Source organism: Aotus nancymaae, unplaced genomic scaffold (assembly GCF_030222135.1).
Source record: "Aotus nancymaae isolate 86718 unplaced genomic scaffold, 86718_ANA_hifiasm-v0.15.2.pri h1tg000079l, whole genome shotgun sequence".
In the NCBI taxonomy this organism is placed as follows: Eukaryota; Metazoa; Chordata; class Mammalia; order Primates; family Aotidae; genus Aotus; species Aotus nancymaae.
The window spans coordinates 26,645,316-26,669,915 of NW_026988494.1; the positions used below are offsets into that span (position 1 = coordinate 26,645,316).

Below are 24,600 nucleotides of genomic sequence, written 5' to 3' on the forward strand. Positions count from 1 at the left end.
AATCTAAGATTCTTTCTCTTTTCACTTCTCCTGTGGTGTTTTCTCTCAGTTTGGGAGGCAATCGCCTTTTATTTATTTATTTATTTATTTATTTATTTATTTTTGAGATGGAGTTTCTCTCGTTACCCAGGCTGGAGTGCAATGGTGCAGTCTTGGCTCACTGCAACCTCTGACTCCCGGGTTCAAGCGATTCTCTTGCCTTAGACTCCTGAGTAGCTGGGATTACAGGTGCACTACCATGCCCAGCTAACTTTTGCATTTTTAGTAGAGAAGGAGTTTCACCATGTTGGCCAGGCTGGTCTCAAACTCCTGACCTCAGGTGATCCACCTGCCTTGGCTTCCCAAAGTGCTGGGATTACAGGCATGAGCCACCGCACCTGGCTGCAATCGCCTTTTCTAACAGGGATTGAAGGGCAGAAAAGATTTGAAAGAAAAGGGATTAAGTAGTAGCATGAAACAGCAAAGTAGAAGAGCTTTTTCATTTCTCTTAATTATTTTGTGTTGTACAGAACATTAGACAGAACCATGTGCAAACAAATGAACAAAACTGCCAAATTCTATGGCCAAATACAAAAATACTTCCAGATTGTCTATCATTGAACACAGTTCACATTACATTTTATCTCTCGCTGTATAGATTCTTTTTTTTTAAATGACTTCACTTCTAATACTAGATTAAACTTTAAAGCTAAGACAGTACTTGATACCTACAGTGAAAATCCCCAGTAATGCTAAGTAAAAACACTGGTATCTTTATTTCTCCCTTCTTTCCTCCCCTCCCCTCCCCTTCCTCTTTCTGTCTTTCTCTCTCTTTCTTTCTTGCATTTCTTAGGTTACTTTCTTGTCCATGAAACACACAAACAAAAAAAAGTCTACAAATTAAAATGGAGACACAAATGTAAATAAAGATAAATTTGAAATATCTCCCTTAAGCCCAGTTCATTTGGGTTTTGAAGGGGTACATAGGCTCCCATATGACATTGTGATTTTAAGGAGTAAGTTTGTTTAAGCAAAGGAGAAAAACAAGACAGCATTATTTACTGATTTAGAAAATATCTGTTAATGCCAAGCATCAAAGAATGTACAATGAAAAAACAGGATAGAAGCCAGCCCTGCCTTCATAGATTACTCTCTTGAAGAAAAGAATCTCAAAAAAAAAAAAATGTCCAGAGATGGATATTTTGATCATCAGCCAGGGATAGCCATTGAGACTTTGTGTCCCTCCTTTTGAGGAACAGATGAGAAAGTCCTAGTTTTTGATGAAGGATAGTTGTATCTTGTTAAGTAAAATCACAATGTTGTTACAGTTCTTGTATGGAAGTTTCAGGATCTATATAAGGGTATATACGAATGCTGAGTAGTCAAATAGGTGAACTGTGCTGGTCACTAAGCTATTGTACTGCAGATCCAAACTCATCTTTCTATTTTGGGGTTTGTTTGTTTTGAGACATGGTCTTGCCTAGGCTGGGGCGCACAGTGCCACAGCTCCCTACAGCCTTGAACTCCTGGGTTCAAGCAATCCTCCTGCCTCACACATCCCAAGAAGCTGGGACTACAGGCATGCACCACCACACCTGGCTAATTTTTTAAATGATTATTTTTGTAGAGATGGGGTCTTGCTATGTTGACCAGGCTAGTCTCAAACTCCTGGCCTTAAGCTCTCCTCCTGCCTCAGCCTCCCAAAGTACTGGAATTACACCTGTGAGCCATTGCACCTGGCCCAAATCCACCTTTCTATGCTCTACTTTGTGAGCATAGAAGGCAAAATCTCTTGGGCCAGGCACAGTGGCTCACACCTGTAATCCCAGCACTTTGGGAGGTTGAGGCGGGTGGATCACCTGAGATCAAGAGTCTGAGAGCAGCCTGGCCAACTTTGTGAAACCCTGTCTCTACTAAAAATACAACAAATTAGTTGGGCATGGTGGTGGGCACCTGTAATCCCAGCTACTCAGGAGACTGAGGCAAGAGAGTCGCTTGAACCTGGGAGGTGGAGGAGGTTGCAGTGTTCATTCTCCTTTGACAGCTGGCTCCCTGATAAATGCTGCCAATGAGGAGGAAGGTGCTAGAGGGAAACTGAGGGAGAAGAAACTTACTTCTATTTGGTTGCTGTTCCAGTCAGGCTCACCTAACTCTTCACCCTGATAGTAGCCATTAATTCCAAGGTCCAGCTTTTCTTTTTCATACACCCAGAACCATGCTTCATCAGCTGTATGAGAACCAGCTGGCTACGATGTCATCTACTTTATTCCATAGAAATCTGGGTTCCCTATAGGGCTGAAGGTCTTCCCTCTGAGCTCCTTAGTACCAGGAAAGCTAGTGGTAGCTAATTCCCACAGTTCAATCTCCCTGGAACCTCAGCATTCCCCTGTCTCTTTTGTTCTTCAGTATTTGGTTAACCAATCCTTTTCATTTACTTATGTCTGTTAAAATAAGATGATTTCTGTTTTCCTGACCAAATCCTAACTGATAACTACAGAAAGCCCCTGTCATGCTTCTCAGGAAATGAGGAAGCACTCCTTTAAATCCAAGCTGAATTTGCAGGGCTCTGTGGTAATGCTACAAACTGAATGTTTATGTCACCCCCAAATTCATGTTGAAATCTCAACCCCCAGTGTGATGGGATTAGGAGGTGGGCCTTTGCGAAGCAATTAGGTCATGTATCATCCTCATTCCCCCTCTTCTGCCATGTGAGGCCACAGTGAGGAGGTGGCTGTCTATGAAGAGAGGCCTCAGCAGACACTGAATCTGCCAGCACCTTGATCTTGAGCTTCCTAAGTCTCCGGAACTGTGAAAAATAAATGTCTGGGTTTTTTTTCTTTCCATCTAAGTTGAGTAAAAAATGTCTTTTATTTATAAGCCACCCAGTTTGATTTTTTTTTTTTTTTTTTTTTGAGATGGAGTCTTACTCTGTCACCAGGCTGCAGTGCAGTGATGCAATCTTGGCTCACTGCAACCTCTGCCTCCTGGGTCCAAGCAATTCTCCTGTCTTAGCCTCCTAAGTAGCTGGGGCTATAGGCGCGTGCCGCCACGCCCAGCTAATTTTTCTATTTTTAGTAGATATGGGGTTTCACCATGTTGGCTGGGATGGTCTTGATCTCTTGACCTTGTGATCCGCCCACCTTGGGCTCCCAAAGTGTTGGGCCTACAGGCGTGCACCACCGTGCCCAGCCCAGCCTGATTTTTTAATAGCAGCCTGAAAGATGAAAACAGAAAACATAACATAATGCAAAAGTAGTATATTTGAAATGTTTACCCATTTTCCAAGCAGGGCTCTTCTTTCTTCAAATACCTACAATAAGGAAGAAAAATATGGTAATTTCATATATCTTGTAATACCCATTACAAGAAAGACATCATTACAGGATCTGTGAATAAACTTTCATTTTAACAACTGAATATAAAAAGACAGATTTTACTCCTGAGGTTATGTATTTTTACCCTGGACAAGGTTTCTCTTTTTTTTCTTTCAGTTTCTACATGTGGAATAATTCACATGAAAGAAGTAATAATGCTAGGTGCAGTGGCTCACGCCTGTAATCCTAGCACTTTGGGAGGCTGAGGCAGCTCATCATTTGAGCTCGGGAGTTTGAGAGCAGCCTGGGAAACATGGCGGGACTCCATCTCTATAAAAATTAGCTGGGCATGGTGGTAAGTCCCTATAGTCCCAGCTGAGGCTAAAGTGGGAGGATCGCTTGAAACCAGGAAGTTGAGACTGTACTGAGCTATGATCACAGCACTACTTCTAACCTGGAAGACAGAGCCAGATCCTGTCTCACAAAAAAGAGGGGGGGAGGGAAAGGGGGAGGGGGTCATTTTTTAAAGGGAAATAAATTTTTAAAATGGAATTATAGCCAGGCGTGGTGGCTCATGCCTGTAATCCCTAACGCTGGAAGGCCGAGGCAGGCAGATCACCTGAGGTCAGGAGTTCGAGACCAACTTGATCAATATGGAGAAACCCCATCTCTACTAAAAATATAAAATTAGCTGGGCATGGTGGTGCAAGCCTGTAATCCCAGCTACTCGGGAGGCTGAAGCAGGAGAATCACTTGAACTCAGGAGGCAGAGGTTGCGGTGAGCCAAGATTGTGCCATTACACTCCAGCCTGGGCAACAAGAGTGAAACTCCATCTCAAAAAATAAGTAAATAAATAAAATAAAAATAAATACAAATTGAATTATAAAGAGTAATCAATTTTAGAATTTGAAAGATGAAAAAAACAAAAAAACAGGAACATGAAACTCCCCCATCTGAAATGTTTCAATATTAATTATATGAGAATTTACAAAATAGATGAATGATCAATGCTGTTTTTCTTTCTTTTTTTTTTCTTCTTTTTTTGAGATGGAGTCTCGCTCTGTTGCCCAGGCTAGAGTACAGCGGTGTGATCTCAGCTCACTGCAACCTCCACCTCCTGGGTTCAAGTGATTCTTCTGCCTCAGCCTCCTGAGTAACTGTGCTACCACGCCCAGCTAATTTTTGTATTTTTAGTAGAGATAGGTTTTCACCATGTTAGCCAGGCTGGTTTCGAACTCTGTTGCCCAGGCTAGAGTACAGCGGTGTGATCTCAGCTCACTGCAACCTCCACCACCTCCTGGGTTCAAGTGATTCTTCTGCCTCAGCCTCCTGAGGCGTGTGCTACCACGCCCAGCTAATTTTTGTATTTTTAGTAGAGATAGGTTTTCACCATGTTAGCCAGGCTGGTTTCGAACTCCTGACCTCAGGTGATCCGCCTGCTGGCCTCACAAAGTGTTAGGATTACAGGCATGAGCCACCAAGCCCGGCCCAGTTCTGTTTTTCTATTTCAGTGTGTATACATATCAGTGGGTGTATAAATACATACATGTCTGTAGGATTAGAAATGTGTGTGTGTATGCCTCTGGGGTTTCACTTGAATATTTATTGGTACAGGTTTTTTATTTTATTTTATTTTATTTTATTTTTTTTGTTATTTTCTATTTCTTTCTTTTTTTTTTTCTGGGTACAAGTTTATTATGACATGCTATTTGGGACAGCAACTAAGCCTTATTCATCTTGGCATTTCCAGTAGAGTGCTTACAGAGCATGTTACAGGTATCTATGTTTACTGAATTGAATGAATGTGATTGTGAGAATGAATATCCTTATGGATGTGCCAGTACAATGTGAGTATCTTTATATATTGGAGTCGAGGTACTTTTCTGAGCATCAGTGCATGTGTATATTTCAGTGAGGAAAGGAAGATTAATGTGGGTATATGTGGCAGAGAAGGGGGTTATTAAGAGAGGAAGAGAAAGAGCATATGTGAATGTCTCACTTGCTTTATCCCATACACCCTCTGTCAGCTTTCAAAATCGGGATAGATGTTTCTCCGTCCCTCTTGGCACGCGCTGCCTTCTCTAGTGCTGTAAGAATGTTCTCACTTGGACAGGTGGCTCAGACCTATTTCTTCTCTTTTCATGGAGGAGGCTGAGGAGCTGGTTTCATGCTTCCCACAGATCATGCTTTCCTTCCTTTTTTAACTCTCAAACTCTGGTTGCCAAGGACATATGAAATAGGAATTGAAATAATTGGTTCAATCTCCACCTTGGGACCAGTGAAATGTCAGTTTTGCTCTTGTCCAGGGAATCTCTTCAGTCACAGACAGACACTTTTTGCACATAAGAGAAGAAGAAAAAGACCCTCCCCCCAACTAACTGCCACCTGGGCTACGAGGACCTGCAAATAATGGCAATGGATAAACTCAGAATTTCTAGATGAAAAGAAGTAGAAGAGAATCTGTAGAACCCAGAAGATTCAAAATACCTAGATTCAAATATTGTCTGAATTCTCTATCAATCATGCATCGCCCAACCCAAGCAACCAGAGCTGTCTCTTTCCTGATGCCTGGGGATTTCTGCCTCCCAACCCCTACTCCATTTATAGTTCATGCTTCACTTAGACTCTATAGTGTTTGTTTTGCTCTCTAGTGGTTTCTGTTAATTTTATCTTCCCAAGTAGATTACAACCACTTTATCTTACATGCTTCACAGAACCCTCAAGTACAGAGTCCATGGAAGACCCTCAACAAACCATTTTGCTGAATGACTAACAACAACAAAAAAGCTTCAGAAGTCATAGAATTTTAGAGCTGAAAGGAATCCTAAAGGTCTTTTTGTTTGATTCCTATACTTTAGAGAGGATAAGCAGAGGCCCAAAAAGGTTACATTTATAGATAGTTTAAAAATCGCTTGGTCTAGGCTGGGCACGGTGGCTCACGCCTATAATCCCAGAACTTTGGGAGGCCGAGGCAGGTGGATCATGAGGTCAGGAGATCGAGACCATCCTGGCTAACACGATGAAACCCCGTCTCTACTAAAACTACAAAAAATTAGCCAGGGGTACTGGTGTGCGCCTGTAATCCCAGCTACTTGGGCGACTGAGGCAGAAGAATCACTTGAACCCAGGAGGTGGGGTTGCAGTGAGCTGAGATTGCACCACTACACTCCAACCGGGGCAACAGAGCGAGACTCCGTCTCAAAAAAATAAAAAAGTAGGCCGGGCGACGTGGCTCACGCCTATAATCCCAGCACTTTCGGAGGCCAAGGCAGGTGGATCACAAGGTCAAGAGATCAAGACCATCCTGGTCAACATGGTGAAACCCCGTCTCTACTAAAAACACAAAAATTATCTGGGCATGGTGGCACATGCCTGTAGTCCCAGCTACTTGGGAGGCTGAGGCAGGAGAAACGCTTGAACCCAGGAGGCAGGGGTTATGGTGAGCCGAGATTGCATCACTGCACTCCAGCCTGGGTGACAAGAGCGACCAAAGTCCATCTAAAAAAATAATAATAATAAAAAATAAAAACGTGAAAAATTGCTGGGTCAAAACTATGCATTCAGCTCAACAGTGCACTTGATTCCTCACCAGAACGTTGGTCTTCCCCATTCTGACTTCCAGCCTTACATTCTTGATGAACTTCCACCCGTGCTTTGGTCTGACCGTAGGGAGAAGAAGAGGCTGGGTCCTGAGACCACAGCAGAGCCTCAAGAGGAGGCTGAAGCATGGTGCCCAATGATGGTGTGGCCCACTGGAAACAAAAGGAAACTGACTTGAAGGCAAAAAGATAGTCAACAAGAAAGTAGCAGAAAAGGAATGTGGTGTGAGGTCGGAAGTGCTATGCAGGCTAAACCGCGAGGCAAAGTCTAAGCTCTTTACCAGAAGGCATCTAGACTCAAGTGGAAACTGATTGGACAGAAGAGGTAGAGGAAAGACACTAGACTGAAAGTCAGGAGACCCTGGATCTGGTTCTGACTTCTGCCCTTGACAAGACATATCATTGTGGGCAGATGATTTTGTCATCAGGTTCTCAGTTGGATGTGTAGTCTTATATACCCTGGTTTGGAGCAAGTCTTTATTTCAAAGATTTGTAATCGGGTTCTTCATTTTATCTATGTATGTATACAGGTATCTATGTATTTATTTGAGACGGAGTCTTGCTCTGTGGCCCATGCTGGAGTGCAGTGGTGCGATCTTAGCTCACTGCAACCTCCACCTCCCACATTCAAGCAATTCTCCTTCCTCAGCCTCCCAAGTAGCTGGGACTACAGGCAAGTGCCACCACACCCAGCTAATTTTTTGTATTTTTAGTAGAGACGGGGTTTCACCGTGTTAGCCAGGATGATCTCGATCTCCTGATCTCGTGATCGGCCCACCTCGGCCTACCAAAGTGCTGGGATTACAGGCGTGAGCCACCACATCCGGCCAGGTTCTTCATTTTAAAGAACTGGAAAACTAAGTATCTCTTCCAAATGGAAATATTAAAATGGATCTTCTTTTCCTGCAAGATGCTGCAGTCTGTTTATATCACAGTTTACTCAGAGCCTGCTGGTAAGTCAAAATCCCACGGTTGTTATTTTAGTCTGTTGACACTGTAGTTACATATTTCACGGTGTGACATCATTACAATGTAGGAGTGAGATAATTAGGCGTCCCTAAATAAAGATTGATTGATGGTAACTGGGTACTTTTTCACAGAACGCTTTTATTTATTTATTTTTTTTTTGAGGCGGAGTCTCACTCTGTTGCTGAGGCTGGAGTGCAGTGGCGCAATCTTGGCTCACTGCAACCTCCACCTCCCGGTTCAAGAGATTCTCCCGCCTCAGCCTTAGGAGTAGCTGGGATTACAGGTGTGTGCCACCATGCCTGGCTAATTTTTTATTTTTAGTAGAGAAGAGGTTTCACCATGTTGGCCAGGCTAGTCTCAAACTCCTTACCTCAAGTGATCTACCCATCTTGGCCTCCCAAAATGTTGAGATTACAGGCGTGAGCCAGTGCGCCCGGCCCCAGAACATTTTTTTTTAACATGTACTGTACAACATGTGTGAACCACACTCTAAAATAAATGTGGATCACTTTCTTTTCTTTTTAAATACTGTGTATATTTAAGGTATACAACTTGATGTTTTGATATACACATACATAATGAAATGTCAAGCAAATTATCCTATCCATCACCTTCCATAGTTACCTTTCTGTGTGTGTGAGATAAAAAACACTTTCAATTAAAACACTGGTTGGAAAAGAAATACACACTTTAAAAACATTCCTTCACTCAAAATTCACAATGCTTGAATAACTTACTAATCTATTACATATGCCTATCCTGATGATGCTGGTTTTTTTTTTAGGCATCTAAATTTGAATTTAGAGAATTCAATCTCTCTGCTTAAAGCCTGCTGTGAAGTTAAAATCCTGTAACTTTTATTTTAGTCTGAGATAGTTACATATTTCACATTTTACTACAGAATAGAAGAAAGACAAAATTAAAACAAAAACGAAAAACAGGACCTCAAAACTTCACTGATCACTGGTGACACACTCATTTAGAAGTGTGGAAGCCCTTTGAAATTACTGTCTGGATGTCTTTCGGCCAGCTGTCTCCTTGGGCATCTATTTTTAATTCCTTTCACACAGTCAGAATGTTACATCCAGGAGGGACCTTCAAGGTCATCTGATCCAATCCACTCATTTTACAAAGGAGGATAAAGCCCAGAGAAGGTGAAATCAGTACAGCTGATTTGAAACCAGAGTTTTCAATTCCCAGAGTTACTGTTCTTTGCTTATATGTATCAGGTGTATGTGTGTGTATACTGTATGATACATATTTATGTTCTAATTTGTTTTAAAATTGGGAACATTACTGCATTGTATGAAGTAAGAAAATGAAAGTTCTCTCTTCTAACAGTCCCTCCTCTAGCCACCAATACCCATATAACTCTTTGGGAAAAGCCAGTATTAACAGTTTGATATGGCTGAGCATGGTGGTTGATGCCTGTCATCCCAGAGCTGTGGGAGGCTGAGACAGAGGCTCACTTGAGCTCAGGAGTTTGAGTCCAGCATGAGCAACATAGTGAGACCTTTTCTCTACTAAAAATAAAAAAAAAATTAGCCAGGCATGGTGGTGTGAGCCTGGTGTTCCCAGCTACTTGGAAGGATGAGACAGTAAGATCGCTTGAGCCCATGGGGTGGAGGCTGCAGTGAGCCGTGATCGTGCCACTGCACTCCAGCCTGGGCAACAGAGTGACATCCTCAAAAAAAACCAACCAAACAAAAACCAGCTTGGCATAATCATACACAAGTTCTATTCATCTGTCTCTGTGCATTCGTACACATACTTATGTGTATATATACACAAAAATATTTTTAAAAATAATTTTACCATACACAAGAACCTAACTAAACCAAAAAGTGATTTTTTTTTTTGTTTGGAATAAAATGGGAGCTCAGGACAATAAAATACATATCACCTTGAGAAGTGATCATTAAACTTGATAAAAATCTATTAACCAATGAGTGCTGTGATCCACTCATTCCCCTTCAGAACTAAACAAGTTATTTCCCCACCTGTTGGGAGGCTGCTGGTTGATAGTCACCAGCTTGAGAGAGTTGCCTTGCCCAAGGTCAGACCTGGCGAGGGTGGGGAGGCAGTTAGAATGGTTAGTCAGTGTAGAAGTATGTGGTCTGGATCTCTGTAGCCACCAAATCTCGTATCAAATTGTAATCCCTGGCTGGGTGCAGTGGTTCATGCCTGGAATCCCAGCACTTTGTGAGGCCAAGGCGAGTGGATCACTGAGGTCAGGAGTTTGAGACCAGCCTGGCCAACATGGTGAAACCCTGTCTCAACTAAAAATATAAAAATTAGCCAGGCATGGTGGCAGGCTCCTGTAATCCTAGCTACTCGGGATGCTGAGACAGGAGCATCGCTTAAACCGGGAGGCGGAAGTTGCAGTGAGCCAAGATGGTGCCATTGCACTCCAGCCTGGGCAACAGAGTGAACTCTGTCTCAAAACAAAAACAAAAACAAAAACCTTTATAATCCCCCACGTTGGAGGTGGGGCCAGGTGGGAGATGATTGGATCATGGGGGCAGTTTCTCATGGTTTAGCACCATCCCCCTAGCGCTGTCATCAGCGGTAGTGAGTTCTCATGAGACCTGGTTGTTTAAAAGTGTGTGGCACCTCCCCTGTCTCACTCTTCCTCCTGTTCCTGCCACATAAGATGCCTCCTCCTGCTTTGCCCTCTGCCATGACGGAAAGCTCCTTGAGGCCGCCCCAGAAGCAGATGGCGTTATGCTTCCTGTACAGCCTGCAGAACTATGAGCCAATTGAACCTCTTTTCTTTATAAATTACCCAGCCTCAGGTATTTCTTCATAGCAGTGCGAGCACTGACTAATACCACCAATCTGAAGCATCATGGCAGCTTCAGGGAGTCCTGTGGGGTCAGTGGAGACCTCACTGAGGCTGCATTCCAGCCCAACTTCTTCCTTTGCCCCGCATCTGTCCCTTTTCTTTCCTTTGCCTTTTCTTTACTTCCCTTCCCATGTGCTGATCCCGAAAGTCCTCTCCAGTCAATGCTCTACGTGCTAATCTCAGAATCAACTTCTCTAAAAGCTGAACTGCAAGAGGCACTCAGGCAATTTTTGCCTCCTAAGACACATTTCTTCTCCACAGCTGCTAAATTGATCAAGACTCGTAATTTTTTGAAGAAAATTTCTGAAAATCAAGGAATCCAATGACTGTATATTTGAATTCAAGTCACTTTTTCACATGTGTGTGAAACCTTCACAATTCTATGGGAAGAGAGATTTCAAAATGAGCCCCTGAAGTCTTGGTAGGGGAAGCAGATAAGCTGTTATATAAACTGTGGGAGAGCTTCTAGCATTGCAAACAGGTGCTCAGTAAATTACTGTTGAGCTGGATAAAAACAATTTTCTTTCCTTCTTTTTTTAGGGACAGGGTCTCTCTCTGTCACTCAGGCTGGAGTACAGTGGTGCAATCATGGCTCACCCCAACTTCCAGCTCCTGAGCTCAAGCCATCCTCCTGCCTCAGCCTCCCAAGTAGCTGGGACCACAGGCATGCACCAACATGCCAGGCTAATGTTTTGATTTTTTTAAAAATAAAGACAAGGTCTCACTATGTTGCCCAGGCTGGTCTTGAACCCTTGGCCTCAAACGATCCACGAGCCTCAGCCTCCCAAAGTGCTGGAATTACAGACATGAGCCACTGTGCCTGGCCCCCAACATATTTTCAATAGATTTATTTGGGGTTCATGGTTAGATAAAGGCCGAATCTCTTTCTCCCTCTTTCTCTGCCTTTCCTTTTGTTTCTCCTGGTCCCTCTATTTTTTTCTCATTGTCTTTCCTCTTTCCTCATTTCCTTTATTGTTTCCCTTTTTCAGTCTCTGTCCATTTTATTTCTCACTATTCCAATCTCTGCCTTGGCTCTTCTGTTCCTCTTGTAAAATCGCTCATCAGTAGAAACTGATGTAAGTAGAAATAAAAAGTACTGAGCAGGAGGGCTCAGGTTTGATGATAGCTTTGCCAAGGGATGAGCCCAACTGTCAAGTTTCGAGAGGCAGAGGGGCAAATCCAGGTGAAGGCAAAAGTCAATGAAAGAGGTACCAGGAAGTAGACCTGAACTACTCTGATTCCATTTCTTCTTTTTTTCCTTCCTTCCTCTCCTCCCCTCCCCTCCCCTCCCTTTCCTTCCCTCTTTTTGATGGAGTCTCGCTCTGTTGCCCAGGCACGCGAGTACAGTGGTGTGATCTTGACTCACTGCAACATACACCTCCTTCCTGGGTTCCAGTGATTTTCCTGCCACAGCCTCCCGAAAAACTGGGACTACAGGTGTACATCACCACGCCCAGCTAATATTTGTATTTTTTTTTTTTAGATGGAGTCTTGCTCTGTCACCCAGGCTGGAGTGCAGTGGAATGATCTCTGCTCACTGTAACTCCGCCTCCGATTCCCAAGTTCAAGTGATCTCCTGCCTCAGCCTCCTGAGTAGCTGGAATTACAGGCACGCAACACCATGCCTGGCTAATTTTTGTACTTTCAGCAGAGATAAGGTTTCATTCACCATGTTGGTGAGGCTGGTCTCAAACTCCTGACCTCGTGACCCACCCACCTCCCAAAGTGCTCAGTCTCCCAAAGTGCTGGGATTACAGGTGTGAGCCACCGCACCCAGCCTAATTTTTGTATTTTCAATAGAGACAGGGTTTCACCATGTTGGCTAGGCTGGTCTCAAACTCCTGACCGCAGGTGATCCCAAAGTGCTTGGATGACAGGTGTGAGCCACCGTGCCCAGCCTTGACTCCATTTCTTATGCTACAGGAACCATACCACATTCCTGGAGGTACAGAGAGAAAAGACAGAATCTCACCTCCTCATGCATGGGAGTTGACTGGGAAAGTCAGTATGCAGTGATGAAAGCAAAGAAAAGGAAGCAGGACGCAGGAGAGGCTTCAAGAGGAAAGGACTTTTGAATGGACTCAGACAGGAGGCGAGGGTGAGAGCACAGGCAAAGGCGTGGAGGTGTGGGTGAGCAGGATTCACCTGAGGCCCTGAGCCAGGCCTGGGCATCGGGTGTGAGGAGCAGGAGCAGGGGTGGATCTGGGAAGCTGCTGAGATCAGATCATGAAAGACCCTCAATGCTAGGCCTAGGGTGTTGGAAGTTACTCTTGGGAGTGGAGCCTATGACTGGCTCCACTGAATAGAATCGGATCTTAGAAAGATCTCTCTGGGACCAGAATACAGGCTGGATCGGCAGGGACAGAGGCAGTGAAGGCAGTTAGGAGGTGACTGCAATGTATCAGGCACAGGGTGCCGACAGTGTGAGCTGAGGATGGAGCTGGAAGTAGATAGGCGGGTGGAGAAGAGGGGCCTGAATGAGAGATTGGGAAGAGGACTCAGAGAACTGGAAAGCAAACTGGATATGGAGGCAAGGGAGCGTTGGTAAACACCCCTCTGTGTGCCTCTCACATTGTGAAACATCTTGGCAAGCCAAGGAAGCATGGCCCTGAGCATGCGTGTCTGGGGCCATTCTTGCAGGTCGTGTCTGCAGTAAGGCAACCTTAGGGGTAAGGTAATGTCTCCCTGGCCGGGTGCGGTGGTTCACACCTGTAATCCCAGCACTTTGGGAGGCTGAGGCGGGTGGATCACGAGGTCAAGAGATCGAGATCATCCTGGTCAACACGGTGAAACCCCGTCTCTACTAAAAATACAAAAAATTAGCTGGGCACGGTAGCGCGTGCCTGTAATCCCAGCAACTCAGGAGGCTGAGGCAGGAGAACTGCCTGAACCCAGGAGGCAGAGGTTGCGGTGAGCCGAGATCACGCCATTGCACTCCAGCCTGGGTAACAAGAGTGAAACTCCGTCTCAAAAAAGAAAAGGTAACGTCTCCCTGTGGGAGCAAGAGCAGGCTTGCTTACTGCTTACTATAAAAACCAGTGGATGCCCTGGGCTCATTGTTCCTCAGCTGTGGTGCAAACCACTGTATGTGTAGCCTTTACCTGGGCTCTCTGTGCCACACCTGTGGGACAGGGAGGACCAACAGAACCCATGCGAACATAACGTTCATGCTGCTCACTGCTTTGTGAGTAAAGTTGTTTTTGACCCAAGAATCTCAACTTTTACTATGAAACAGCAGAGTCTTCTATTCCATAAGTCACAGGCTAACTTATTAGCTGCTAATCTAGGGGAAAATAAATCCCACACTGGTCAAGGAAAAGGAGAATCTCTGGCTTAAGTGACTTGGTATAAAGTAGTGCCTCTCACTGGGGAAGAACAGGTGTGTAGGAGCAAGAGGCTGAGGTCAGTTTTACACATGGTGATTGTGTTTTCCTGCCTAATAGGTGTGGTCCTTGTACACAGGGATTGAGCACTGGAGCTCACAGACCTGTTGGCAAATTCTGTCCCTAACTGAAGCAGGAATAGAAACTCCTAGAGGTTGGTCAGTCTCACATCCCAGTCATCCACCATGATCCTTTAGTGTATTCTGCTAGCATCCTCCTAGAAGGCAGGTAGAAAATAAATGTTCCTTTTTTTTTTTTTTTTTTTTGAGATGGAGTTTTGTTCTTGTTGCCCAAGCCAGAATGCAGTGGCGCAATCTCAGCTCACTGCAACCTCCACCTCCCAGGTTCAAGTGATTCTCCTGTCTCAGCCTCCTGAGTAGCTGGCATTACAGGTGCCCACCATCACACCTGGATAATTTATTTTTGTTTATTTTTAGTAGAAGCAAGGTTTCACCATGTTAGCCAGGCTGGTCTCGAACTCCTGACTTCAGATGATCTGCCTGCCTCAGCCTCCCAAAGTGCTGGATTACAGGTGTGAGCCACCGTACCTGGCCATGAAAATAAAACTCTTAAAAGAACCTGAGTAATGTGAATAACCAGTTGAAATGTATTCATTTTATGTATGTTATTAAACATGCAGCATTACACAGTGACCTCAACTGTACCAAGAAAACCGGGTTTTTGGGAACGCCATGGACCCCTCTCTCCTTTCTCAGTCCTGGTGGTTCCAGGGGAGAACAACTGAAGGAAGGAAAAAGGCAACTGGGGTGGGGGAGGAAGGTGACAGCAGGGGAAGAACAAATCCAAGACATTTTCTTCTTAGGCAAAGAATCCATGTCTATTGCCAGCCTTGCCCATATAGCAAGGGTTCAATAATAGGTTTTGAATATATTCATTTTGGTTTTTGTTCATCCATTACACAATCCTAAATAATTCCTCTTCATATTTTGGCAACTAAAATTTTAATACTATTTTTTTCCTTTAAGTCACGGATTCAATTGATAAAATAGCTCTGGTCGCTTACCCGGTCATTCAAGAGCTGATGGTTTAAGGGTGTCCAGGTGCTCATCTTTGTCTGCATTTTGGGACCATCTGTGTTTTTCGGAGGTGCAAATGCCATCATGAAACAACTGGATATCCTTCCATAAGAAAGACAATACCTATCAGAAGAAGTGAATCATATGACCCTCAGAATACAAAAAATACTAACACCGGCCAGGCGCGATGGCTCACACCTGTAATCCCAGCACCTTGGGAGGCCGAGGCAGGAAGATCACTTGAGGTCAGGAGTTTGAGACCAGCCTGGCCAACATGGCGAAACCCCATCTCTACTAAGAATACAAAAATTAGCTGGGTGTGGTGGCACATGCCTGTAATCCCAGCTAATCAGGTGGCTGAGGCAGGAGAATTGCTTGAACTCAGGAGGCAGAGGTTGCAGTGAGCTGAGCTCGCGCCATTGCACCCCTGGGCAACAAGAGAGAAATTCTGTTTAAAAAAAAAAAAAGAGCCGGGCGTGGTGATCCATGCCTGTAATCACAGCTACTCGAGAGGCTGAGGCAGGGGAATCACTTGAACCCGGGAGGTGGCGGTTGCAGTGAGCCAAGATAGTACCACTGTACTCCAGCCTGGGCAGCAGAGCAAGACTCCATCTCAAAAAAAAATGCTAATACCATATAATTTTTCAGTATGTTGGCAGAGGGAATGGGTGGGAAGAGCATTTATTGGGAGCATCTTGTATGTCAAGCACTTCAAACATCTGCTCAATGCAAGCATACAACTATCAGGCGAGGTGGTAGTTTTTAACTCATTTTACACATGAAGAAAATTCGGCTCATTGACTTTACCCTGTCTAAGGTCATATAGAGAACAAATGGTGGAACTGGTAGTCAGACCCAGGTCAATTTAATTTCACTGGACTCTGGGGGAAATCCAAAATCACTCCTAGTCAATATACTATATTTTTACTTTATTTTCACTGGACTCTGGGGGAAATCCAAAATCACTCCTAGCCAATATACTATATTGGCCAGAAAGAAAAGTATTTTAAATTTAAAATCATAGTACAATATAAAACATTTCATTCTTGTCCCTTGTGGTATTAACTCTCCTCCTTCCTTCTTAACTTCCAGATATCCAAATAACAGGAACTCCTGCCTGACAGCTTAATAAAGAGGTAGCATGGTGGGAGAGACAAAGCTAAGGCTTAGGAGATGAACAGATTTGAGTTTGTTGGGGGAAATTTGCTATTATAGTAGCTGGTATATGTCTGCCTCTTTTTGATTAAAACACTTTAGTTTTCAGAAGAAATGACTTTTCCTTCATTGTTTAGAGCCTGATGGTTTAATTAATTAAGGTAGCCTGTCCTTCCCTAGCCAAGAGATGGTCATGAGACCAAGCTAGGCCAGCTGGGCTGACAATAGCTTATTCTTATTCTTATTTTATTGATTTAATTATTTATTTTGAGATGGAGTCTTGCTGTCACCCAGACTCCAGTGCAGCAGTACCATCTTGCCGCTCTGCAACATCTACTTCTCAGGTTCCAGCAATCCTCCTGCCTCAGCCTCCCGAGTAGCTGGGGTTACAGGTGCGTGCCACTACACTTGTCTAATTTTTTTTTTTTTAGTAGAGACGGGATTTTGCCATGTTAACCAGGCAGGGCTCACTGCAACCTCCACTTCCCAGGTTCAAGTACTTTTCCTGCCTCAGCCTCCTGAGTAGCTAGGACTACAGGCGCCTGCCATGCCTGGCTAATCTTTGGATTTTTAGTAGAGATGGGGTTTCACCATGTTGGCCAGCCTGGTCTCAAACTTGTGACCTCATGTGATCTGCCCACCTCAGCCTCCCAAATTGCTTGGATTATAGGCACAAGCCACTGTGCCCAGCCTTGCATAATTTTTTTAATAATTATTTTTTGGCTGTTATGGGATTTTCCCAAACACTATCTGAAATATTTGAGGTTCTCATTTGACATATAATATTCTCTCTCAGAAGATAAATCCCACATTTTAAAATTAGGTTCAAGCGATTCTCCTGCCTCAGCCTCCCTAGTAGCTGAGATTACAGGCCTGAGCCACCAGGTCTGGCTAATTTTGTATTTTTAAAGACATGAGATTTTACCACGTAGGTCAGGCTTGTCTCAAACTCCTGATCTCAGGTGACCCACCTGCCTCGCCCTCCCAAAGGGCTGGGATTAGAGGCATGACTCTAGATCTGCCCAGCTAAAAAGTGATATATTTGCTTTTGTTGTTGTTATTTGACACCTCCAGGGTGTGAAGACAACTCCTTCCAGCAGTTGCCTGCTGCCACTATCCCACTGGAATGAGGCATGCTCAGATCAGCACTCAGGTTCTTCTCAGCTCCAACAGCTAACTATCAGTCACATTTAGGTAAGTTACTAAGGCAAAAGAAATGATTTCATTACAGTAATATTAATTGGTAGCTAATGATAAAAGTACATGTGAGCAGGCAAGTTATAGATACAGGCTGGGCATGGTGGCTTATGCCTGTAAGCACAGCACTTTGGGAGGCAGGATCACCTGAGGTCAGGAGTTCGAGACCAGGCTGACCAACATGGTAAAACTCTGTCTCTACTAAAAATACAAAAATTAGCCCGGCATGGTAGCACACCCGTAATCCCAACTACTCAAGAGGCCGAGGCAGGAGAATTGGTTAAATCCGGGAGGTGGAGGTTGCAGTGAGCTGAGGTTGGACCACTGCACTCCAGCCTGGGCAGCAGAGCAAGACTCTGTCTGAAAAAAAAAAAAAAAAAAAAAAAAAAGTTATAGATACAAAGTGTAGCCACGGAGTCTAGATATGCCCAGCTAAAAAATGATATATTTGTTTTTGTTGTTATTTTCCACATTTCTTTCTCTCTTTTTTTTTTTGGACACAGAGTTTTGCTGTTGTTGCCCAGGCTGGAGTGCAATAGCATGATCTCGGCTCACAGCAACCTCTGCCTCCTGGGTTCAAGCGATTCTTCCGCCTCCCTAGTAACTGAGATTACAGGCATGCACCACCATGCCCGGCTAATTTTATATTTTTAGTAGAGACAGGATTTCATCATGTTGGTCAGGTTGGTCTCAAACTCCTGACCTCAGGTGATCCACCAGCCTCAGCCTCCTAAAGTGCTGGGATTACAGGCGTGAGCCACCACACCCAGCCTACATTTCTTTTTTTTTTTAACTAGTTATTTTGTTGCCTGTAATCCCAGCACTTGGGAGGCTGAGGCAGGAAGACTGCTTGAGCCCAGGAATTTGAGACCAGCCTGGGCAACATCATGAGACTTTGTCTCTAAAAAAAAGTTTAAAAACCCCAAAAAATTAGCTGGGCATAGTAGTGCATGCCTGTGGTCCCAGCTGCTTGGGGTGGGGGCAGAGGGCTGAGGTGGGAGAATCACTTGGGACCAGGAGGTTGAGGCTGTGGTGAGCCATGACTGTACCACTGTACTCCAGCCTGGGTGACAGAGCAAGACCCTGTTTTTAAAAAATAAGAAAAACATACAAAATAAACGAGTTGTTTTGAGTCCTTTCTTAAGAGCCACATGGCTCTTGGAAAATATGATGAAAGCTATGAATTCTCCCCCTAGAAAAACGCACATACACATAAAATTTTGCTTTCCCCTGCTCTATGCTGAGAAACTCTCTCCTTTCATAGGAAACCATGTGACTGATCCTAGGCACAACTTCTGAATGAAGACAAGTAGCTTTCCCTGGTCACTCCTCACAGGGCCTACACTGGTTGTTTTCTTTTTCCTGGTTCTTCGGAGCTATATGTCACTTGGATTAGACTTTCTTCCAATCTGCTTGAAGATGGGTTTTCAGCAGAGGGGCCCTGCCCGGGAAGTAGCCCTCTTGGCCATGTAGGCCTGCTGCAGGGTGCCAGTGTGGATGTCCTGCCTTGTCTCTCGCTGATATCCTTTTACAGTATTTTCTTCCTTCCTCTATTCCAGAAGACAGGCAGTGTGTGTATTTGCAAGCACATAAATGTTCACAGAAGAGACCACTTGCTACTATTAAAAAGACAGGGGGTTATTTTGGTAATTTTTGTTTTTCTTTTTGAGATGAAGTCCCTCTCTGTTACCCAGGCTGGAGTACAGTGGCGCGATCTCGGCTCACTGCAACCTCTGCCTTCCGGGTTCAAGCGATTCTCCTGCCGGTATCCTGAGTAGCTGGGATTACAGGCATGCACCACCATGCCTGGCTAATTTTTGTATTTTTAGTAGAGATGGGGTTTCCCCATGTTGGTCAGGCTGGTCTTGAACTCCTGACCTCAAGTGATCCACACACCTTGACTTCCCAAAGTGCTGGGATTATAGGTGTGAGCCACCGCGCCCAGCTACAGAGATGTTTTTTTCTTTCTTTTTCTTCTTTTCTCCACATCCAGTCTTAAAGTTATACCTGATACAGAGATTTTTATTTAATACATACAAAACATAATTGTCCCCACTTCATCAACAAAACAAAGCAAGTTGTCATTCCCTCCTTCCACAGTTGCTTTTTTGTGATCTCCTTCCCTGTAACGACTACCTTTAAATAGTCATCTTTAATTTTTGTTAGAATGAAAATACAGAAAGAGGGCCTATGACCCTAGTTCTTGACATATGGTTCTAGTCTCATTTTCAATGAGCAAGTCTCATTTTCAATATCTGGCTACATACTTCCAATTTGATCTTCTAAGCCATTTTTTTTTTTTTTTTTTTTTGGACAGGGTCTTGCCCTGTCACCCAGGCTGGAGGGCAGTGGTGTGATCACAGCTCACCAGCTCACCATGGTCTCAACCTCCTGGGCTCAAGCAATCCTCCCATGTCAGCCTCCTAAGTAGCAGAGACTATAGGTCTGTTACCACACCTGGCTAATTTTTTTGTATTTTCTGTAGAGACAAGGTCTCGGTTTGTTGCTCAAGCTGGTCTCAAACTTCTGGGCTCAAGCAAATCCACCACCTCAGCCTCTCAAAGTGCTGAGATTACAGGCGTTAGCCTCCACCTCCTGCCCTAAGCCATTCTTCACACAGTTATCATTATTCAACCACCTTACTAAGTACCTACAAGGCAGGTGTTAGGGGTACAAAGTTAAGCGTCTGCTTTAATGAGCTCACGTTCTCTGTTAGGTTTTTTTTTTTTTTTTTAACTTTTTTTTGTTTTTTAAAGGCAGGGTTTCACCATGTTGGCCAGGCTGGTCTTGAACTCCTGACCTCAGGTGATCCACGTGCCTCAGCCACCCAAAGTCCTGGGATTACAGGCATGAGCCACCACACCCAGCCTCTGTTAGGTATTTTTTAAAAGACCAGTCGATCATGTCACTTTTCAGCTCAAAACCTTGAGAGGTTCACTGATGACTACAGGATCCAGACCTCCTCGCACAGAATTCTAGGTCTGTCATGATTTTACCTCCACCTACCCTTTCAGCCTCACCTGGTCCCACATTCATGCACTTTTTGCCCAGACACACTGAACTCATGGTCATGCTGAGAACGTGCCACACCACTCTGATGATTCTTGGCTTATATGGTTTTCTGACGCTCACTGCTCACCTGAATCATCACAGTAGTTTATAATAGGTACTTGATAGTTGTTAAATCAATAGAAAAAATGACTACAGCAGTGGAGGTAGGGAGCAGTTTAAGGATTAAAACTTGTAGAAATGTTTGGGAGGCTGAGGTGGGTGAGTCGCTTGAGTTCACGAGTTCAAGACCAGCCTGGGCAACACAATGAAACCCCATCTCTACCAAAAACAAAACTAAAACAAAAAAAATTAGCAGAGTGTGGTGGTGTGTGCCTGTAGTCCCAGCTACTTGGGAGGCTGAAGTGGGAGGATTGCTTGAACCTAGGAAGCAGAGGTTGTAGAGAGCCAAGATCGTGCCACTGCACTCCAGCCTAGGGGAAAGAGTGAGACGCCCATCTCAAAAAACAAAAAACCATCATCACCACCACCAAAACTTGTAGAAACATAGACCAGCTGTGGTGGCTCACGCCTATAATCCCAGCATTTTAGGAGGCCAAGGCAGGAGGCCTATCTCTACAAAAAAAAAAAAAAAAAAAAAAAATAGCAGTCCCAGCTACTCAGGAGGCTGAGGTGGAAGGATCGCTTGAGCCCAGAAGTTCAAGGCTGCAGTGAGCGATGATTGCACCACTGCAGTTCAGCCTGGCCAACACAGCAAGACTGTCTCAAAAAATAAAAACAAAAGCAACAACAACAACAGCAACAAAAAACCTTATAGAATTGTAGAAATGTAGAGCGAAACTCAGAACACGATAAACTGGGCTCTGGGGCTATATAAAGAATTATCGGATTTTTTAATTTGTAGTTTACTTAGCAGAATAGGACTGGGTCTCTCTGCTAACACAGAATTTACCCATCGTACACTGTAATATCATCAGACAAGGGAATCTCAAATCATTAACAGGAAATTATCAAGAAATAGGGTATGGGTAGATTCAAATAAGAATTCATCTTCCACTTAACTAGCTTTTAAAAAGCAAGAACTATAATACAACGCAAAGAGCTAGTGCTTGGTAAGCATATCATTATCTGTGGGTTATTAATTTCACAGGTATGAAGTATCTGGCAGTTGCACTGTAGCCCAAAAGAGAGAGCACAGTAAAATCCCCAGGAGCACTGCGAAGGGTCATGAGAGGCCCTGGAGCTCTCCAAAGACAGTCTCCATCTTTTTCATGCACTGCCCACAGTTCTCACCTCTTTTAGCTTGTCTCCCTCTTCAAGCTCAAGCGCTGACGTTGCCACAGTTGCATTAGGTCAGCTTTTTCTCTGACTCCCTCCAGCCCCCTCACCCCTCCCAGCTTCCAGCAGCCCAATCACCGTCTATAAATCCTGTTGCTGGCATCCGGGGTCTCTTAGGCAACAATGTGTGGGCTCTTGATTGGCCGCGAGATCCAGGAAGGCTGGCTACAAAATTGGGCACGGGGATAAAATTAACAAGCGTGGCGGCCAAGAGCGTGGGAGGGATTGCAATGTCTCGATATAACCCCAGAATGAAGATGCGTCGATTCCTGAAACAAGCAGCGTTGAAAGCGTTCATTCAAGACGCAGTGTATCCCAAATCAGCCCTACCTACGGAGCATGCCCAGTCACTCTGGAGCTGCGAAACGCAGGCTCCACTGTGCCAGGTTTTAAGAGTGGCCAACAGGTAAACAGAGGGTTGAAGGAAAAAGAATTCGAGACTGGTTCAATGAAAGAATAGCACCTGCAACAGGAAGTGGAAGGATGGGGCCAGGAGGAATTGCGCAACACACAGACACACAAATGCTTCAATGCAAATTTCAATGTATTGGATTATAGAATTCACGCTGACTGACAGATACACCAGGGAACCAGCAGATGGCATGCCCTAATAAGAATAACTAAATTTGGGAACTCTTAAAATCCTGTCCAATTCATTAAATTTATTGAGCTCCTGCCTTGTAATAAGAAGCAGAATAAGAATACAAGGATAAAAAAGAAACTGGAAGAGGAAGACTAGAAACTGCAATATACAAATAACTAACAGAAGGCTCACACAGGTAACAGCTGTTACAGAGTTATGGACAAGTGCTGGAGGTTACCAACAAGTTCAAAATTCCAGAACAGAGGTTCTTTTGTCAATGTAAAGCAGTTCTTATAGGCGGCAGTCAGCAACAACAAAAAGCAAAACAAAACAGCAACAAAAGACTGTCCTCGCTATCTTTGTCTTCCCAAATAAGAATGCATTCTCCTCCGACTTAAAGGTACAAACCCTGTGTTTCTGTTGTGTTTTACAGTTTTTATTTTTATTTTTGAGGGGACGGAGTTTTGCTCTTCTCGTCCACGCTGGAGTGCATTGGGGCGATCTCGGGTCACTGTAACCTCTGCCTCTCAAGTTCAAGCGTTTCTCCTGCCTCAGCCTCCAGAGTAGCTGGGGTTATAAGCATGTGCCACCGCAGACCTGTTTTATAGTTTTTAAATAGGAAGCATTTGTATATCTTCAGTTTAAAAAGAAAAAGTGAAGCTCATAGAAGTTGTTGCTTTCCTTAGGTTAAAAAGGATCAGTGGCCAGGCGCAGTGGCTCGCTCCTGTAATCCTAGCACTTTGGGAGGCCAAGGCAGGCGGATGGCCTGAGCTCAGGAGTTGGAGACCAGCCTGGGCAACACGGTGAAACCCTGTCTCTACTAAAATACAAAGAATTAGCTAGGTGTGACAGTATGTACCTGTAGTCTGAAGTACTTGGGAGGCTGAGGCAGGAGAATTGCTTGAACCCAGGAGGTGAAGGTTGCGTGAGCCGAGATTGTGCCACTGCACTTGAGCTTTGGCGACAGAGACTCTGTCTCCAAAAAAAAAAAAAAAAAAAAAAAGGATCAGTAAGTGGCCAAACTGAAATTAAAACCTAGGTTGTTTGAATTCCAGCCTAGTGATTTTTTCCACATGAACAGGTTGTACCTAAATGAATAAACAAAGCCTTGGGGGCAGGGGCGGTGAAGGGGCGGCCTGAGGAGGTACGTAGATGCATTACTAAATTACCATGCATTACCAGTTAACTTTTATGGTTTCAAAACAGGTTCATCCAGAAAGAGACCAGTTTTAACAGCATCGGGAGTGCTGTGTGAAGTTCCTGCTCATTAAAGACTTTGATTGGTGGTTAAAACATGGAATGAAAGAGACATGGGATTATAGAGAGCATCTCCTTTAGCCCTGTTGGATTTGAATATTTTCATCCCTGAAAAGGTGGCCTCTTTCTTCTTGCCTCTCAACCAACGCCTTCTTGGCCTCCTCTTGTCCTGCACCTCATTATCTGACTGCTGTCCTCCCAAAAGAACCTGAGCCACTCCGTCCACGCCGTCTGTGTTCACAGTGAGCACACAGAGCTCAATGTCTGTGACACTGCAATGTTACTTTCTTTTTTTTAAGAGACAGGAATGGCTTTGTCGCTTAGGCCACAGTATAGTGGCACAACGATAGCTCAATACAGCTTTGAAATTCTGGGCTCAAGCAATCCTCCCAGGCTATTTTTTTAATTTTTATTTTTGTAGATACAAGATCTTGCTATGTTCCCACAGGCTGGTCTCCAACTCCTGGCTCAAGAGATCCTCTCTCCTCAGCTTCCCAAAATGCTGGGATTACAGGCGTGCACCACGTTGTTCAGTCCCAAACATTAATTACTTTTAAGGGGGATATTTCAAACATAAAGAAAGGTTTGAACACTTTCATAAGAAACACTCTTGATTCTCCACAGAGATTTTTTAAAAAATGTTACATTTGTGTGTATTTCATAGATACAGTATAAACCTTCTTTTGTCTTATTCCCCTCCCTGTCTGCCTAGAGGCAGTCATTGTCAGGAAACTGGTGTGCAGCCTTTCTGTCCTTTTTAAACTTTTATTGTATGTACATTTGCCCTCATAAACATTATATAGTATTGCTAGGTTTTTTTTTCTGAAGAGGCATCATCACTTACATATATTGTGTTGTTTTTTTATCCACTCAATGTTCCTTTTGTGAGATTTAGTCACGAGGATACAGAAGTGATCATTTCTACTTCATTCCC

The 24,600-nt window shown here is 44.1% G+C and overlaps 1 protein-coding gene across 5 annotated transcripts in view; it reads right to left on the bottom strand.

Annotated features, from left to right (window-relative positions):
* Positions 1-22,138, bottom strand: part of FBXO16 (F-box protein 16) — a 76,972-nt gene extending 54,834 nt beyond the window's left edge. For 3 of the 5 annotated variants that reach the window (XR_010339623.1, XR_010339624.1, XM_064368750.1), the window contains exons 1-3: positions 21,782-22,138; positions 15,115-15,250; positions 3,254-3,289 (exon numbers count right to left, since the gene is read on the bottom strand). Coding sequence is in view for 3 of the 5 variants with exons in the window: in XM_064368750.1 (XP_064224820.1) it covers positions 3,254-3,289; positions 15,115-15,213 (135 nt within the window). In the remaining 2 variants the exon portion in view is untranslated. The remainder of the gene's footprint in view (positions 1-3,253; positions 3,290-15,114; positions 15,251-21,781) is intronic. The other 2 variants (XM_064368751.1, XM_064368752.1) reach the window with 1 other exon arrangement.
* Between the last annotated feature and the right edge of the window lie 2,462 nt (positions 22,139-24,600).